Source organism: Oncorhynchus clarkii, chromosome 1 (genome assembly GCF_045791955.1).
Source record: "Oncorhynchus clarkii lewisi isolate Uvic-CL-2024 chromosome 1, UVic_Ocla_1.0, whole genome shotgun sequence".
Taxonomy (NCBI): domain Eukaryota; kingdom Metazoa; phylum Chordata; class Actinopteri; order Salmoniformes; family Salmonidae; genus Oncorhynchus; species Oncorhynchus clarkii.
The window spans coordinates 20,897,684-20,918,000 of NC_092147.1; the positions used below are offsets into that span (position 1 = coordinate 20,897,684).

The following is a 20,317-nucleotide window of genomic DNA, read 5'->3' on the forward strand; positions in this document are numbered from 1 at the left end:
GCCAGGCTTAGGATGGCCCAGAAAATCCACTAACACAAATGGTAGAAGTGTTACCCAGAGATAAGCAATACAATGTTATGCACCATAGGACTAGAATTATTCTCTCTGCCAAAATGAGTTGGATAGTTTGATAACCAATGGCAGGTTTAGGTCCTTTGGGACCTGACTTTTTGTGTCATTCTAGATACTGAGTCATAACTGAAGTTTTGTTTTGCTTCTATAAAAAGGTACACAGAAAGTTTCCAGTCATTTTTGGAAGGTCACAACGCAACACCAAATGTTTAGTAAAAAACTTCCTTAAGTTGTACATAGTAAGCAAATACTTATCACAAAGTAGTAGTTCGTTACACCCACAATAACATTGCTAAATATGTGTATGCGACCAATAAAATTGAACCCTCTGGAACGGTCCACACAGAATGGATGTATTCCTGTGTGTTTGGGATAAAGATCTCCCTGTGTTCTGCTTGGTACTGATGATAGTGTGTGTCTGCCTCTCTCTGCTTCCTGCGGCTAAGGTGTGATTGACCTGTGTAAGGTGGATTTTAGTTCAGGTCTTAAAGGTGCGGTTATGGTATGATTGATCTGTGTTTGTTTTGCTGTTCCAGAGCATGATGAGTGTGTGAGCGGACTGCACAGCTGCGCCCAGAATGCCCTCTGTTTCAATACGGTGGGGGGACACAGCTGCTCTTGTAAGCCGGGATACACTGGCAACGGTACCATCTGCAAAGGTGAGATCCTACTGACCAGACCCACACAGATACAGTACAGATAGGGTCATTTTTCATTCTAGTACCTTAAAGGTTTCTTCAGCTGTCCCCATAGGAGAACCCTTTTTGGTTCCAGATAGAACACTTTTGGTTCCCGGTAGAATTCTTTCTACAGAGGGTTCTACATGGAACCCAAAATGGTTTTACCCGGAACCAAAAATGGTTCTCCTATGGGGACAGCTGAAGAAACCTTTTTTTTTCTAGGCCTAAATAAAATGTTAATCGACCTAAATTAATGTTACTGCTTGACTAGTTGGGCCCAAGCTTGCTGTACAACATTAAAACCTATTCAGTCTGTCTACAAACAGGCTCTCAAAGTGCTTGATAGGAAGCCCAATAGCCATCATCGTCACATTCTTAGAAAGCATGAGCTCTTGAGTTGGGAAAATCTTGTGCAATACACCGACGCATGTCTTGTATTCAAGATCCTTAATGGCCTGGCTCCCCCTCCACTCAATATTTTTGTTAAACAGAAAACCCAGACATATGGCAACAGATCCACAAGGTCTGCCACAAGAGGTGACTGTATAGTTCCCCTAAGGAAAAGCACCTTTAGTAAATCTGCATTCTCTGTGAGAGCTTCCCATGTCTGGAATACACTGCCATCAGACACACAACTGCACCACATATCACACTTTCACAAAATGCTTGAAGACATGGCTAAAGGTCAATCAGATTTGTGAACATGGTCCCTAGCTGTGTGTTGCCGCTTTCCATGTTGTCTGTTGTCTGTAGCTTGTGAGGTGTGGAGACACTTTGTTGCTTTTATGAATTTTGTCTTGCTGCTTTTTGTTTTATGTTGCTCTGTCTGTATGCTACGTCTTGCTTGTCCTATGTTGCTCTGTATGCTATGTCTTGCTTGTCCTATGTTGCTATGTCTTGCTTGTTCTATGCTGCTATTGTCTATATTGTAATTGTTTTTAATAACCTGCCCAGGGACTGCGGTTGAAAATTAGCCGGCTGGCTAAAACCGGCACTTTTACTGAAACGTTGATTAATGTGCACTGTCCCTGTAAAAATAAAAATAAACTCAAACTCGAATACTGACTTCGTGGTACCTGTGTTCTTCCTCTAGCGATGTGTGATGGCCTGTGCCAGAATGGAGGAACCTGCATCTCCCCTAATAACTGCATCTGCCAGCTAGGCTTCACAGGGAAGAGGTGTGAGACAGGTAAGACTTCCTTTGTCCAGTCGGCAGTCCTCTGATTTAAACACTGCATCAAGACTACAGAATAAAAAGTATGAGGGAAGAGGTGAGGTGTGGAGTTGTTTACTTTGATTTGCATTTCAAAGGATCAAATATGATTTTTAAAATCAAATCAAACCAAATCAAATGTTAGTCACATGCGCCGAATACAACAGGTGTAGACCTTGCAGTGAAATGCTTACTTACAAGCCCTTAACCAACAATGCTTTAAGAAGTTAAGAAAAATAAATGTTAAAGTAGTCACTCAAGACTAAAGTAGTCACTCTTGCTGAAAATAAAATCTTAAGAGGATACTTTCAGTGTTATCATCGCTTTGGTGCCAGAGTTTATTTCATTCTCTAGACATACCAGAAAGAGCCCATTAAGTCATCTGCATCCTTGTTTAAAATAAAACCAATGTCTTGTGTTCAATTGGAATACATTTGCCTGAGACAATCAAATGAGACTGTTGTCCATTTTAAGTGTTGACCTGGCCCTGACTGTACTTAGTGACTGTCTTTATTTACTCTGACAGTAAAAATGGCATGTGGTATTTTCACTATACCCCAGCTGAGGTATTTGGAGCTTGCAAGAAAGGCATTTCACTGTACTTGTGACATTAAAACTTGAAACTATTCACAAAAAGCACCCGTCTTCAGTTTCTCCAAAACCGTTATCCATAAATACATGGCTCTTAGATTCCCCATTCCCCTGTTCATCCTCCTTCATTACCCATGTATTCTGTTCTGTGGTGACTAATAAGATGGTAATCTGTTATTAATATCGCCAGATATTATTCAGTTTGGCATTTTCTTTTACAGGGCTTTAAACTTTCTCACTTTCAAATGACAATAGCACACAAACACTGATTCACTGTGCATTATAGTGCATCAAGCATTATACTGTAGATTTACCACTATGCATAAAACTCATCCTATATTGATATCTATCTTTTGTAATCTGTTTTTTGTATATATTTCCATCTGCGGTGGTGTATATGTGAGCATCATGGGGAGAGGTTGAAACGGCGTTGACATGCTCATGTAGCAGTTTAACACTCCTTATCCCTGATCTATACAACAGATGCTTTGCTCTCAGCCTATTGTACATAGAGAATAGCTGTCAGGACAAGGCAACATGGAAAGCTAACAAAAAAAACAGGGCCCTTACAGTTTGAGACTGTCTTTAGGCTCCCAGACAGGGCAGACAGAACAGAAACCGAGATCTGCTGAGCCGCTGCCTACTCATTGGTGCAGGTATTGATTGCACATAAAGAACCTTTATGAGGCGTACCCTTTTACTGCCTGTCTTAAAGCAAATTACTTTTCTCAAGGTGCTGTTCTGTCCTGTTTTGTGATGCTGAGGACAGCTGAAGGGAAGGCTAGAAAGCTGGCTGGTGTTATGAGCATAATAACCACGATCTCTTATCACTCCACCTGCTCTCTGCAGTAGACCAGCTCTGATGACCATGTACCCTAGTAATGATATGGCCAGAGCCCTCAACCATTTCATTACCTTCACTAGTCTGGGCTTTGCCTTCACTAGGTTTTCTCTGTAGAATCTGCAATTTTCTGTTCTGTAGATCTAGCAATAGTGAGTAGCAGGGGACAAGGAATTGTGAGAATGTATTTTCTGTTTAATAGAACAGTTTAGAACAGAATTCTTAAAGCCTAATTAGTGACAAACAAATAGTTGTGGTGCAGAGTGACTTTGTCAATCTAATCACAGAATGAGGGAAAACAGTAATGATGATGATGTGGAGCTCAGGCCTCTGTTAATTTTGGGCTCCTTCCTTCCCAACAGTTAATCATCAACGTTTATTTTAATTCACACACACACACTCAAACAGATTCCCAGAGAGGGTGCCTCAGGTGACAAGGCTTTTGTCACCACCTCTGCATCTTTTTCTCTCCTCCTTTCCACTCTGTCTCCAGCCCCGTCAGGCTTGTGACAGCTCCTGTCCTCACGTGCCCATTGTGCCCTCAACAAATAGCTGGAGCCACCTCTGGAGTTGCCTGACGACTCAAACTGAATTCTTCCGCTGCTCTATGTTCACGACATACTTCAGTCTGAGACGCCATAGTTGAAGTAATTTGTGGTGACGTCAAAATTAGGGATGTTGCACAAAACATCAGTGATTGGATCATCTCTAACCAATCAGAGTATCAAAGCCAATGACGCATTATTTTTTACACCCTTTTTTGTGGTATTCAATTGGTGGTTACAGTCTTGTCCCATCGCTGCAATTCCTGTACGGACTCGGGAGAGGCAAAGGTCGAGAGCCATGCGTCCTCCAAAACACGACACTGCCAAGCCGCAGCAATGTGTCGGAGGAAACACCGTACAACTGGCGACCGAAGTCGGCGTGCATGCACCCGGCCCACCACAAGGAGTGGCTAGAGTGCGATGTGACAAGGACCTCCCGGCCGGCCAAACCCTCCCCTAACCCGGATGATGCTGGGCCAATTATGCGCCGCCTCATGGGGTTCCCAGTCGCGGCCGGCTGCGACACAGCCTGGGATTAAACCCGGGTCTATAGTTACGCGCCACTCGGGAGGCCCCACCAATGACACATTTTGTAAACGCTGCTTTACCCACGTATGCAACCCATCGGGTTCTGGAAATAGTCTGGTGGTACTCAGATCCAGACTCATTGAGGAGAAGAAACTAACGTCCATGGGCGTGACGCAGCGTTTGGCTAGAGCAAGGAGTTTGGGCAACCAGGCAACCTCTGGAGGCCTCTGCAGAGACCTCACCGGGCAGTCAGTGGATGGACTGGAGGAGTCAGTGCTCATGTGCTTATGAGCAGAGAGAGAGAGACAGAGAGAGAGCTCCATCCATCCAACATGGAAAAGCTTTCACAGCGGCCCACTCCCCCAACCAACCCACCGTGCTGCTTTTAGAACCGGACACACACTGCCTCCAGAACAGTGGCAAAGCTACCTGCCTGTGACAGCTGAGAGAAGATACGCATACACACACACACACACACACACACTACATATTTGTTTTGTTTTTAGCTCATTATCGTCTCCCTTTATATTCAAAGCCATTCCAAGCTTGTTTATGCTTTATTGTTTGTTTTTTTTCCTCCACTCTGATAGCCCACTGTGCCTTCAGTCGCTAATGGCAACCCGTTGTTGCCCTTGGCGGCAGTTATCTGTGGTTACAATAAGACAATGAAAGCAGCCAAAACAAGAGTGATCTTGGTGTTGTCTCACTCCCTATGTTTGTGACTCATCTTTACACTAAAATTGTTCTTCGAGGACCAAGATAAAGAAAGGGGCTTGTGTTAGATGTTATTGATTTGCTTTAGAAACAACTCTGCTTGAAATATGGAGAACAACCTGGTGGAAAGCTTTGAAAAGCTTGTAACTATTCAAGGCTCGTTATTTTTGTACTATTACAGTAGTTACATACTCAGATTTACATACTCGCCTTTCTACATTTAAGAAAGGTCCGGATGGTCTTAAACATGCTTGATGAACCTTTCAACATCCTCAGGTAACTTCATATTTTAGGCTTTTTTTAGGCTCTATTAAATGAGTGGTTGCCTGACTAGAGAAAGAGCAGAGAGCATACAGCACAGTTCTGTTACAAACGAGACAGCAGAAGAGCCGGAGCCCAGGGGTCACTCTGACACATCAACCAGGAGGGTGGATGGGTGGACGGATGCAGACAAACAGTTTGTTACTACAGACCTCATTAACATGGAGGACAGACGGATGGACGGACGGACGGTAGCTGGAGGAGACATCTTGTCAAATCAAATTTTATTTGTCACACATATACATGGTTAGCAAATTTTAATGCGAGTGTAGCGAAATGCTCTCTCTTCTATTCACATAACTGTTTCCTTACATAGTCTGAAGTAGGGAGTGAGTGTTTGAATAGTATTGCAGTGATTGCTTTTCCTCCCTCAACAGCCCCCATGAAGTCTCTCTCTCTCTCTCATATATATGCGGCCCAGTTGATCTAGTGGTTTTTTAATCACAATGATTACTTCACTTCGCCATACTTCTCCTGTTTCCAAGTGACTCACTGTTCATTCTTTACCATGTTGTATTGTTACTGTACATGCTAATGTTCATTTAATGTGTACAGAGTATTTTAACACACTCCTCTATTCCCCAGACACACCCCCAGGATCAGTAATCTGTCATAAATCCACTTAACGCCAAAGCATGTATACAGGAGAGGACACCAGAATCATATTTGAAATAGGATTAGGAAGTGTTATAAATAAGAGGAGCAGATCAGGATTATAGTTAATTTTCCTGTGAAAATGGAAATACTGTATTCATATTGTACTGTATGTAAGATCTGACTGTCCAGGCCCTGATGTTCTGTGGTCGAGAGAGAGAGAGCGAGAGACTCTCTGGGGTCCAAACAGGAATAAAACAATAGTCTACATCATAAATAAAACAGTACATCAAACTACAAATTGGGCATTATACATATTGGCATTGCTCCATTACTACAAATTTACAGTATAAAATGTGTTAGAGTGCGTGTGTGTCTCTTCACTGTCCACTTTGTGCTGTGAGGTGTTCCATGTACTCATGGCTCTATGTAGTACTGTGTTTCCCAGAGTCTGTTCTGGACTTGGACTGTGAAGAGACCCCTGGTGGCAAGTCTTGTGGGGAATGCATGTCTCAGCTGTGTGTTAGCTGTTTGAACAGACAGTTTGGCGCTTTCAACACGTTGATACCTCTCACAAAGACAAAAAGTGATGAAGTCCTCTACTTTGAGCCAGGAGAGATTGACATGCATGTTATTGAAATTAGCCCTCTGTGTACACTGCTCTGTTCTGGGCCAACTGTAATTTGTGCCCTTCTTTGTGGCACTTGGCCATTTAACTGGGCAGTAGTCCAGGTGTGTTAAAACTAAGGCCTGTAGGACATGTTTTGTTGATTGTGATGTCAAGAAAGCAGAGCAAGTCTTTATCACGGACAGCCCACTTCCCATCTTAGTTACTGTTACATCAAAAATGTTTTGACTGTCAGTTTACAATCTTGTGTTACACTAAGCAGTTTAGTCTCCTCAACAGGTGAGACTAACGACTGACTAATGAGGCGACAGGTGCAATACATCCTGACCAATGAGAATGATTCCAATCAGTGTGTGTCCACACCTGAATAGAACCAACCTTGAAAACCAAAGCCGGTAACAATGAGGATTAGGGTTTAGCGAATAATTTGTCCCAAATACTATGCTTTTAGTTTTTGATATATTTAGGACTACCGTAATACTAGTGTTGCAGTGATTTTACTTGCTGTGGTAGCTGATGTGTATAATGTCAATTCATCAGTGTACATAGACACACAGGCTTTACTCAACGCTAGTGGTAGGTCATTAGTAAAAACTGAAAAAAAGTAAGGGGCCAAGACTCTACCTGGTTTACATTAGGAATTCCTGATTCTACCTGGATTATGTTGGAGATGCTTCTATTAAAGAACACACTCTGTGTTCTGTTAGATAGGTAACTCTCAATCCACAATATGGCAGAGGATGTGAAGCCATAACAAGGTATTTTCTAAGATCGAAAATGTCAAAAGCTGCACTGAAGTCTAACATAACTGCTTCCACAATCTTCTTATTTTAGCCAATTCTTTCAGCCAATCCATCAGTCATTTGCGTCAGTGGCGTACATGTTGAGTTAGCTGACAATGTCATGAAAACGATGTGCACGCTTCAAAGCGGCCAGATAGTTAGCAACAATGACAAGAAACTTCCATGTGGGGAATCGTAAGTGGCTCATTTCAGCTCATTTGATCTTGTTCTTGATACCATGTCTCGTTTTGAGGTGTTTTGACTGATGTCGCGTCTATGCAAATATGACTAACATCTGCTAGCTAGCTAGTTAACCAACAGCTGTAAATATGTATTTGAGTGCTCATTGTGGAACTTTAGTTCTGTTTTTTGAAAACATTGTAGACTAAATATAGTTTACATGTTAAAAACAATCTGAGCCATCCCCGTCGTTTTTCCCCGTAGTTGCGCACACATCAGTTTTGTTGCTAATCAACCAACCCATTTATATTTTGTATTTATTTAACCTTTATTTAACTAGGCATGTCAGTTAAGAACAAATTCTTATTTACAATGACGGCCTAGGAACAGTGCCTTGTTCATGGGCAGAATGACAGATTTTTACCTTGTCAGTTAACACATTTACTGTAAAATAGCATTGTATCTGGTTAAAAAGTTTAGTGAAGGTCGGTACCAGGCTGCTTTGGTCGGCTGTTTGAACGATTAAAGGGCTCTTTGGTAATTTTTGGTTGTATAATTACTTTTCACTGGGCTCAAACGGTCTTATCAGGGGATATATTTAATAACATGTTAGATATCCAGAAATATATAGATAGACATGCTCCAGATACTCATGTCCTTACTTTCATATACAGAGCTAGAATATTCTCCTTAATGGGACAGTTTCTACATGCGTCCACTCTGGAGTTCAGAAATCTCCCTGCTACCATATGAGTCCAGAGAGATATCTGAGGTGAGATATGTTCAAGACACACACCTGATGCGCGTGCACCCGCTTATATATTTTCAGAAATGTATCATATCTTTAGTCATTACCTGATCATTTATGTATATGTTTTTTTAATACTGAATTTCTTCAATAGATATCCTTATATCCACATGTCTGATTGAAAAAGGGCTAAATCCAACTCATTAAATGCCCAGTGACCAAATGATTTTACCTGTTCAGGTGCCGAAAATCATCATGCTTCTTCACATATGATGGTGACATATCTGAGCATACATTTGCACCATATTCAGTGGTAGGTTATACAAAGCACAGAAAGGCGAACATCATATTTAATCCAAGTTGCTATTTCCAAAGCACATCTTTGCTATTTCTGTTTAAAATATGCAGCACAGCAAATCCAGAGCTCCCATCACAAAATTGCAAATGTAGGCAAATCTTTGCTAAAAATAAATGTTTATGTAGCCCTCTCCTGCAGTCGAATGACCAAAGAGCCCTCTAGTGGCCTCATGGGTGGAATGTTATTCATATTTATCACAATTTCATAATTAATGAACATACAAAAAAATAATTACTAGGGTGTTTCTATGTCTAACATAGATTTCATTTTTTTATTTTTATTGAAGTCTTCTGTGATGTACAGTGCCTTGCGAAAGTATTCGGCCCCCTTGAACTTTGCGACCTTTTGCCACATTTCAGGCTTCAAACATAAAGATATAAAACTGTATTTTTTTGTGAAGAATCAACAACAAGTGGGACACAATCATGAAGTGGAACGACATTTATTGGATATTTCAAACTTTTTTAACAAATCAAAAACTGAAAAATTGGGCGTGCAAAATTATTCAGCCCCCTTAAGTTAATACTTTGTAGCGCCACCTTTTGCTGCGATTACAGCTGTAAGTCGCTTGGGGTATGTCTCTATCAGTTTTGCACATCGAGAGACTGAATTTTTTTCCCATTCCTCCTTGCAAAACAGCTCGAGCTCAGTGAGGTTGGATGGAGAGCATTTGTGAACAGCAGTTTTCAGTTCTTTCTACAGATTCTCGATTGGATTCAGGTCTGGACTTTGACTTGGCCATTCTAACACCTGGATATGTTTATTTTTGAACCATTCCATTGTAGATTTTGCTTTATGTTTTGGATCATTGTCTTGTTGGAAGACAAATCTCCGTCCCAGTCTCAGGTCTTTTGCAGACTCCATCAGGTTTTCTTCCAGAATGGTCCTGTATTTGGCTCCATCCATCTTCCCATCAATTTTAACCATCTTCTCTGTCCCTGCTGAAGAAAAGCAGGCCCAAACCATGATGCTGCCACCACCATGTTTGACAGTGGGGATGGTGTGTTCAGCTGTGTTGCTTTTACGCCAAACATAACGTTTTGCATTGTTGCCAAAAAGTTCAATTTTGGTTTCATCTGACCAGAGCACCTTCTTCCACATGTTTGGTGTGTCTCCCAGGTGGCTTGTGGCAAACTTTAAACAACACTTTTTATGGATATCTTTAAGAAATGGCTTTCTTCTTGCCACTCTTCCATAAAGGCCAGATTTGTGCAATATACGACTGATTGTTTTCCTATGGACAGAGTCTCCCACCTCAGCTGTAGATCTCTGCAGTTCATCCAGAGTGATCATGGGCCTCTTGGCTGCATCTCTGATCAGTCTTCTCCTTGTATGAGCTGAAAGTTTAGAGGGACGGCCAGGTCTTGGTAGATTTGCAGTGGTCTGATACTCCTTCAATATTATCGCTTGCACAGTGCTCCTTGGGATGTTTAAAGCTTGGGAAATCTTTTTGTATCCAAATCCGGCTTTAAACTTCTTCACAACAGTATCTCGGACCTGCCTGGTGTGTTCCTTGTTCTTCATGATGCCCTCTACGCTTTTAACGGACCTCTGAGACTATCACAGTGCAGGTGCATTTATACGGAGACTTGATTACACACAGGTGGATTGTATTTATCATTATTAGTCATTTAGGTCAACATTGGATCATTCAGAGATCCTCACTGAACTTCTGGAGAGAGTTTGCTGCACTGAAAGTAGAGGGGCTGAATAATTTTGCACGCCCAATTTTTCAGTTTTTGAATTGTTAAAAAAGTTTGAAATATCCAATAAATGTTGTTCCACTTCATGATTGTGTCCCGCTTGTTGTTGATTCTTCACAAAAAAATACAGTTTTATATCTTTATGTTTGAAGCCTGAAATGTGGCAAAAGGTCGCAAAGTTCAAGGGGGCCGAATACTTTCGCAAGGCACTGTATATGAAGTGTAATATTGAATACATTTAAACTCTACATCTGACATGGTACAAACTTTTGTTTCAAAGTTGATTTGTTTAAGACTACAAAGAAACACTGTGTGACATTGATTTAGCCCACTGCAGTTAAAGGTTTGACAGTATGTCCAACCGGCCTCACAACCTGCAGACCACGTGTTTGGCGTCGTGTGGGCGAGTGGTTTGCTGATGTCAATGTTGTGAACCGAGTGCCCTGTGGTGGTGGGTTTATGGTATGGGAATGCATAAGATACGGACAACAAACACAACTGTATTTTATCAATGGCAATTTGAATGCACAGAGATACTGTGATGAGATCCTTTCCATATTTTGTTATGTTACAGCCTTATTATAAATTGATTAAATCAAATGTTTTCCTCATCAATCTACACACAATACTCCATAATAACGAAGCTAAAACAGTTTTTTTTAAATGTTTGCAAATTCGTAAAAAATTAAATTAAGAATTGTAGAATGTAAGGGGGAATTTACGCATGTGCCGTGCATTCGTGATAAGTCTAATTCAGACGTGACAGGAAGCAGTCGTTTGAGAAGGTATATTTAGACCCACCATCAATTTTACAAAGGCCTCGGAAGTGCTTTGTTGTAATTGTGATCGACAGCTGTGGTGTCACATAAAGGAAGTAGAGGGTGAAACGTTTAATTGAAAACGTGACCTCCTGTCACCATTGCAGGGCATTTAGGCATAGCAACAGAACAGTTTGAATTAATATACGCTGAAAATAGTTCAATTTGTGTATATTTAGAACTGCATTCCCTCTAGGTTGGTTATAAATAGTAACTCCATCTTTCTTTGAACAATTTCATACAGTTAGATTGGAGAAAATATCATTTCAATAGATTATTTTTCCCCCCTTCCCCATCCGGGCTTGAGACCACATGCCGCTTCTCTATTTCAAAGCATGCCAAGCTCTGTCAACGGAAATACACTGGCATCAAAGATCATGAGAGATTTCACTTCATGACTGAGAGACGAGAGAATATGATTAATTTCAAGGCTGGTTATTATTTTTGGTGTTACCATATGCTTTTAGGTGACAAGGTGGCTGTAAGGGTCTGCATTTATTTTCTTAGTCAACCGTGTGCTCTGTTTTGTTGTGTTCTTGAACGTAGCCCTGTCTTTCATTTTTGTTCATTGATGTCACCTGTGTTTAGTTACTCATCTGGTCTCATCAGCTCCTTATTTAGTTCAGTTCATTCTGTTTGTGCCTTTGTGAGGTATTGTTCATTTTAACTCTACTAAGCCTTTTCCTAGCTCGTTTGTGAGAATCAGTTATAGCCTTCAGTCCTAGTTCTGATTCACCTGCCTGTTTGCCTACCTGTGTATGACCATTGCCTGCCTGTGACCAAGAGTCTTGCCTTCTGCAAAGGTGAAATAACCACCTGCCGCACTCTGCGTGTGAATCTCCACTTTTTTTCTCCCTGAGTATTCATTATAGTGGCAAGGTGCTGTAGTTAGCTTTTTTTTGTGTTATTTCTTAAATTATTTGCTCAGAATGTTAAGTATTATGTCCTACAACCAAAAATAATGTTTGGACATTAGTTCGGAGGTCACTCGAGAAATTCGACCAGAAATTTTACTTTCCTGATCTGGATCCTTTGTTTGGACATCCCGAGGCAGCCCCATTCATCCTGGGTGCTACACCCAAATGTTGACGCCAGAGAAAAGGGAGGGGAAGTGTGGTTCTAGTCAGGCAGCGAGCAAACAACCCACCGCTTCCAAGTATAGTACTCACAAACGTTCAGTCCCTGGACAATAATGTAGACAAGCTCAGGGCAAGGATCTCCTTTCATTGAGACATAAGGGACTGTAGCATACTCTGTTTTACGGAATCATTACACTGGACTTCAACGTCAGCAAGAAAAAGGAGCTGATTATGGACTACAGGAAACGGAGGGCCGAGCACACCCCCATCCACATTGATGGGGCCCGTATTGGAGCGTGTCAAGAGATCCAAGTTCCACGGTGTCCACATCACTAAGGAATTAACATGGTGCACACAAACCCACATCGCTGTGAAGAGGGTACAACAGTGCCTCTTCCCACTCAGGAGGCTGAAAAGATTTGGCATGGGCCCTCAGATCCTCAAAGTTCTACAGCTGCACCATTGAGAGCATCTTGACTGCCTGCATCACCGCTTGGTACGGCAACTGCAAGGCAAGGCGCTACGGTGGTGAGTACCACCTAGTACATCACAGGGGCCGAGCTTCCTACCATCCAGGAGCTCCATACCAAGTGCTGTCAGAGGAAGGCACTGACTCTATGCACACACACTGGACTCTACCCACAAACTCACACATACTTACACTGACAGCGAAACACACACACACTACATACTCGTAACACATGCATACTAATGCCACACACACACTTTCACACTCACCACATACGCTGCTACTACTGTCTATTATCTATCATGTTGTCTAGTCACTTTTCTCCTACCTATATGTACAAAGCAACCTCAATTACCTCGTACCCCTTCGCATCGATTCGGTTCTGGTACTCCCTGTATATAACCATTTTAATTTAGTGATCGTTATTTGTTTTTCACTGTATATTTATTCATTTTATATACAGAACCAGTCAAACGGTTGGACAAATCTACTGATTCAATGGTTTCTTTTTTTAAACTATTTTCTACATTGTAGAATAGTGAAGACATCAAAACTATGAAATCACACATGAAATCATGTAGTAACCAAAAAAGTGTCAAACAAATCAAAATATATATTTTATATTTGAGATTCTTCAAAGTAGCCACCCTTTGCCTTGATGACAGTTTTGTACACTCTTGGCATTCTCTCAGCCAGCTTCTTCTGGAATGCTTTTCCAACAGTTTTGAAGAAGTTTCCACATATCCTGAGTACTTGTTGGATGCTTTTCCTTCACTCTGCAGTCCAACTCATCCCAAACCATCTCAATTGGGTTTAGGTCAGGTGATTGTGGAGGCCAGGTCATCTGACGCAGCACGCCATCGCTCTCCTTCTTGGTCAAATAGCACTTACACAGCCTGGAGGTGTTTTGGGTTATTGTCCTGTTGAAAAACAAATGAAAGTCCCACTAAGCACAAACCAGATGGAATGGCGTATCGCTGCAGAATGCTGTGGTAGCCATGCTGATTAAGTGTGCCTTGAATTCTAAATAAATCACTGACAGTGTCACCAGCAAAGCACCCCCCCTAGATATGGTGCTCCGTTACCGCTTGTCGTGCGGTAGCAGAGAGAACAGTCTATGTCCAGGGTGGTTGGAGTCTTTGACAATTTTTGGGCCTTCCTCTGACACCACCTGGTGTAGAGGCAGGAAGCTTGGCCCCAGTGATGTACTGGGCCGTACGCACTACCTTCTGTAGTGCCTTGCGGTCGGGGGATGAGCAGTTGCCATACCAGGCACTAACCAAGATGGCGCCGACAGAGAGTGCCGCCTCGCTATGAGTTCATAGCGAATTTTGCAGTTTTCGCACACCACCCAAAGCTTCCGAGTATATTACTCGCTAATGTCCAGTCTCTAGATAACAAGATAGACAAAATTAGGGCTAGGGTTGCTTTCCAGAGAGACATCAGGGATTGTAACCCACTATGTTTCACAGAAACATGGCTCTATCGTGATATGTTGTCGGAGTCAGTACAGCCACCGGGATTCTCAGTGCATCGTGCCGACAGGAGTAAACATCTCTCCAGGAAGAAGAAGAAGGGATGTATGTTTCATGATTAACGACTCATGGTGTAATTGTAACAACATACAGGAACTCAAGTAATTTTGTTCACCTGACCTAGAATCTCTGAAAATCAAATGCTTGACCGTATTATCTCCCAAGGGAATTCTCTTCGGGTATTGTCACATCCGTGTATATACCCCCCTCAAGCCGATACCACGACGGCCCTCAAGGAACTTCAATGGACTTTATGCAAACTGGAAACCATATGTCCTGAGGCTGCATTTATTGTAGCTGGGGATTTTAACAAACCACATTTGAGAACAAGGCTACCTAAATTCTATCAGCATATTGATTGTAGCGCTGGCATAAAACTGGATCCCTGCTACTTCCATGATGCATAAAAGGCCCTCCCCCACCCTCCTTTTGGCAAATCTGACCAAGACTCCATTTTGCTCCTCCCTTCCTATTGGCAGAAACTCAAACAAGACGTACCCGTGCTAAGGACTATTCTACACTGGTCTGACCAATCGGAATCCACACTTCAAGATTGTTTTGATCACACGGACTGGGACATGCCCGGAGGTAGCCTCAGAGAATAATATTGATTTATGCGCTGATTCGGTGAGTGAGTTTAAGGAAGTGCATAGGAGATGTTGTATCCACTGTGACTATTAAAACTACCCTAACCAGAAACCGTGGACAGATGGCGGCATTTGCGCAAAACTGAAAGCGCGAACCACCACATTTAACCATGGAAAGGTGACTGGGAATATGGACGAATACAAACAGTGTACTTATTCCCTCCGCAAGGCAATCAAATAAGCGAAATGTCAGTGTAGAGACAAAGTGGAGTCGCAATTCAATAGCTCAGACACGAGACGTGTATGGCAGGGTCTACAGAAAATCGCAGACTACAAAAAGAAAACCAGCCACGTCACAGACACCGTTGTCTTGCTTCCAGAAAAACTAAACACATTTTCCCGCTTTGAGGAGAATACAGTGCCACTGATGCGGCCCGCTAACACGGACTGTGGGCTCTTCTTCTCCCTGGCCGAAGTAAGACATTTTAAACGTGTTAACCCTTGCAAGGCTGCCTGCCCGCACGGCATCCCTAGCCACGTTCTCAGAGCATGCGCAAACCAGCTGGCTGTTTTGTTTACGGACATATTCAATCTCTCCCTATCCCAGTATGCTGTCCCCACAAGCTTCAATATGGCCACCATTGTTCCTGTACCCAAGAAGGCAAAGGTAACTAGTCAAGGATAATATCACCTCCACCTTACCTATCACCCTAGACCCACTTCAATTTGCGTACTGCCCCGATAGGTCCACAGATGATGCAATTGCCAAAACACTGCACACTGCCTTATCCCATCTGGACAAGATGAATATCTATGTAAGAAGGCTGTTCATTGACTACAGCTCAGCATTCAACACCATAGTACCCGCCAAGCTCATCATTAAGCTTGAGGCCATGGGTCTCAACCCCGCCCTGTGCAATTGGGTCCTGGACTTCCTGATGGGCCGCCCCCAGGTGGTGAAGGTAGGAAACAACATCTCCACCTTGCTGATCCTCAAGCTACTTTTATGTCTGTTATAGATTGTGGGGATATTATCTACATGCATGCTACGGCATCCACACTGAAACTGCTGGATGCTACTATCATTTTGGAGCGGTAGGGTAGCCTAGTGGTTAGAGCGTTGGACTAGTAACCGGAAGGTTGCAAGTTCAAACCCCCAAGCTGACAAGGTACAAATCTGTTGTTCTGCCCCTGAACAGACAGTTTAACCCACTGTTCCTAGGCCGTCATTGAAAATAAGAATTTGTTCTTAACTGACTTGCCTAGTTAAATAAAAGTACAATAAAATTGCGCGCTTATTATGGGTGCTAGCTACAGAACTCACCACGGAATCCACACTTCAAGATTTTTTGATCACACGGACTGGGACATGCCCAATTGTGGGTTGGACTTCGCTGTCCATGAGATGAGAACAACTTTTTGTCTATAAAGCACTTCTGAATAAACAACCTTCTTATTTATCATCACTCATCAACATTATAATTCATAAAACCAGGTCTCAAGCATGGATTACACTTGAGGCCCCTGCGATCTCCACAGAGTTGGCTGCCTTTTCCTGTTACACTCCTTGCTTATGGAATAGCTTGCAGACCAAATTTAAACTTGAGACTCTTGTCCCCCTTGCCCATTTGAAACATTTATTGGAGTTTATTGGAGTTTTATTTTTATATTGTAACTTCTTTGGGGAATACAAGTTCTTGTGCTATTAGGAGAATAACCTATGTATAAATGTAACAATCTACTGCTGTATTTTTTTTTGTGTTATCTGTGATCGTTTTGTTTGTCTTGTGTAATTTCTTAATCATTGTACTTAAACTGTATATGTATACGCAGGGCCCAGCTGTAAAGGAGACCTTGGTCTCAGGCTCTGTTCCTTGTTGAAATAAAGCTGAAATAACACTGGGGCCCCACAAGGGTGCGTGCTCAGCGCTCTCCTGTACTCCCTGTTCACCCATGACTGCTTGGCCATGCACTCCTCCAACTCAATCATCAAGTTTGCAGATGACACAGCGATAGTAGGCTTGATTACCAACAATGACGAGACAGCCTATAGGGAGGAGGTGAGGGCACTCGGAGTGTGGTGTCAGGAAAACAACCTCTCACTCAACATCAACTACACAGATGATCGTGGACTTCAGGAAACAGCAGAGGGAGCACCCCCCTATCCACATCGACGGGACAGCAGTGGAGAAGGTAGAAAGCATTCAGTTCCTCGGCACATCACAGACAAACTGAAATGGTCCTCCTCACACAGACAGTGTGGTGAAGAAGGCGCAACAGCACCTCTTCAACCTCAAAACGCGGAAGAAATGTGGCTTGTCAAACGTTTACAGATGCACAATTGAGAGCATCCTGTCGGACTGTATCACCGCCTGGTACGGCAACTGCACCGCCCACAACCCCAGGGTTGTGTTCAAAGATGTCTTTAAGGAAAAGGGTGGCTTCTTTGAAGAATCCCAAATATAAAATATATTTTGATTGAACACTTTTTTTCGGTACTACATGATTCCATATTATTTCATAGTTTTGATGTCTTCAATATTATTCTACAATGTAGAAAATAGTCAAAATAAAGAAAGACTCTAGAATGAGTAGGTGTATCCTAAAATTTGAATGGTACTGTATATTATCTTTAACTCTGCATTGTTGGAAAAGGACCCGTAAGTAAGCATTTCACTATTAGTCTACACCTGTTGTTTACGAAGAATGTGACAAATACAATACAATTTGATTGATTTGACTTTGTGCAAACTGGAAACCGCAATTCCCGAGGCCACATTTATTGTAGCTGGGGTCTTTGATAAAGGAAATCTGAGGAAAACACTCCCAAAATTCTACCAACACGCTTGACCATTGTTACTCTCACTTCCGGGACAACTGCAAGGCCCTCCCATGCGGCAAATCAAATCACGCCTCTATCCTGCTCTGCCCCGCCTATAAGCAGAAGCTTAAACAGGAAGCACCCGTGGTAAGGTCTTGTTCTACTTTGGTCTGAACAATCGGAATCTATGCTTCAAGATTGTTTTGATCACGGGTTGCCTTCTGGGAATAGTATCAATGTATACACTGACTCAGTGACTGGGTTCATCAAGAAGTGCATAGAAGATGTTATTCTTACTGTGACGTTTAGAACTTATCCAAACCAAACAACGTGGATAGATGGCAGCATTTGGCAAAACTGAAATCGCAAACCACCACATTTATCCACCAGAAGGTGACTGGCAACATGGACATGTACAAACAGACCAGCGAGGACCTCCGTAAGGAAATCAAAGATGCAAAAAGACAGTACAGCTGGCTGGAGTGTTTACATACATATTCAATCTCTTCCTATCCCAGTATGTTGTCCCCACTTGCTTCAAGATGTCCACCATTGTTCCTGTTCCCAAGAATGCAAAGGTAACTTAACTAAATGACTATCGCCCGGAAGCACTCACTTCTGTCATCATGAAGTGCTTTGAGAGGCTAGTTGAGGACCATATAACCTCCACCTTATCTGACACCCTAGACTCACTACAATTTCCATACCGCCCCAACAGATCTACGGACGACGCAATCGCCATTGGACTGCACACTGCCCTCCAAGCACATCACTAAGCTCAGGGCCCTAGGTCTGAACCACTCTCTTTGCAACTGGGTCCTAGACTTGGTGACTAGATGACCCCAGGTGGTGAAGTTTGGCAGCAACACCGCCACACTGATCCTCAACACGGGGGGCCCCACAGAGGTGCGTGTTCAGCTTCCTCCTGTACTCCCTGTTCGGTCATGGCCGCATGGATACGCACGTCACCAACTCAATCATCAAGTTTGCTGACAACACAACAGCCTGTTTACCAACAAAGATGAGAAAGCCTACAGGGAGGAGGTGAGAGCCTTGGCAGTCTTATGCTAGGGACGGGGCCGCAGTGGAGAGGGTCAAAAGCTTCAAATTCCTCGGTGTGCACATCACTGGGAAACTAAAATAGTCCCTCCATCCTGACACTGTGGTCAAGGCGGAGCCATAGAGCCTCTTCAAACTCAAGAGGCTGAAGAAATTCGGCAAAGACTTCTACAGATGCATCATCGACAGCATTCTGTCAGGCTGTATCATGGCCTGGTACGGCAACTGCACTATCCGCAACCGCAGGGCTCTCCTGAGGGTAGTGTGGTCCGCCCAACGCATCACCAGGGGCACACTCCCTGCCCTACAGGACATCTACAGCACCCGGTGTCAAAGAAAGCCCAAGAAGATCATCAAGGACTTCAGCTACCCGAGCCATGGCCTGTTCACCCTGCTACCATGTAGCAGGCGGAGACAGTACAGGTGCATCAAAGCTGGGACAGAGAGAAGGAAAACAGCTTCTATCTCCAGGCCATTAGACTGTTAAAACCTCTTGATACTAGCCATCCCGGATCTGGGATCGTAAATACAGCCTCAAGCCCATTACCATAACGCAACGTTAACTATTCATGAAAATCGCAAATGAAATGAAATAAATATGCTAGCTCTCAAGCTTAGCCTTTTGTTAACAACACTGTCATCTCAGATTTTCAAAATATGCTTTTCAACCATAGCAAAACAAGCATTTGTGTAAGAGCTAGCGTAGCATTTAGCGTAGCATTCAGCGGGCAACATTTTCACAAAAACAAGAAAAGCATTCAAATAAAATCATTTACCTTTGAAGAACTTTGGATGTTTTCAATGAGGAGACTCTCAGTTAGATAGCAAATGTTCAGTTTTTCCAAAAATATTCTTTGTGTAGGAGAAATCGCTCCGTTTTGTTCATCGCGTTTGGCTACCAAAAAAAAACGAAAATTCAGTCATCAAAACGCCAAACTTTTTTCCAAATTAACTCCATAATATCGACTGAAACATGGCAAACGTGTTTAGAATCAATCCTCAAGGTGTTTTTCACATATCTCTTCGATGATATATCGTTCGTGATAGTCTGGTTTCTCCTCTGAATCACATGGAAGAATACTTGCAGCTGGAGATTACGCACCAATTTTGACGCAGGACACCAGGGGACACCTGGTAAATGTGGTCTCTTAGGTCAATCTTCCAATGATATGCCTACAAATACGTCACAATGCTGCAAGCAAACACCTTGGGGAAATGACAGAAAGTGTAGGCTCATTCCTTGCGCATTCACAGCCATATAAGGAGACACAGGAAAAAAGCGCCTCAAATTTTGATCACTTCCTGTTTGAAGTTTCATCTTGGTTTCGCCTGTAGCATCAGTTCTGTGGCACTCACAGATAATATCTTAGCAGTTTTGGAAACGTCAGTGTCTTCGTTCCAAAGCTGTCAATTATATGCATAGTCGAGCATCTTCTCGTGACAAAATATCT

General features: G+C 42.6%; 1 protein-coding gene across 2 annotated transcripts in view; it reads left to right on the top strand.

Annotated features, from left to right (window-relative positions):
* LOC139415642 (protein kinase C-binding protein NELL2a-like) overlaps nucleotides 1-20,317 on the top strand; it is a 92,838-nt gene that overhangs the window by 59,184 nt on the left and 13,337 nt on the right. For both annotated transcript variants that reach the window (XM_071163760.1, XM_071163765.1), the window contains exons 14-15: nucleotides 609-731; nucleotides 1,846-1,941. In XM_071163760.1, coding sequence (XP_071019861.1) covers nucleotides 609-731; nucleotides 1,846-1,941 — 219 coding nt within the window. The remainder of the gene's footprint in view (nucleotides 1-608; nucleotides 732-1,845; nucleotides 1,942-20,317) is intronic.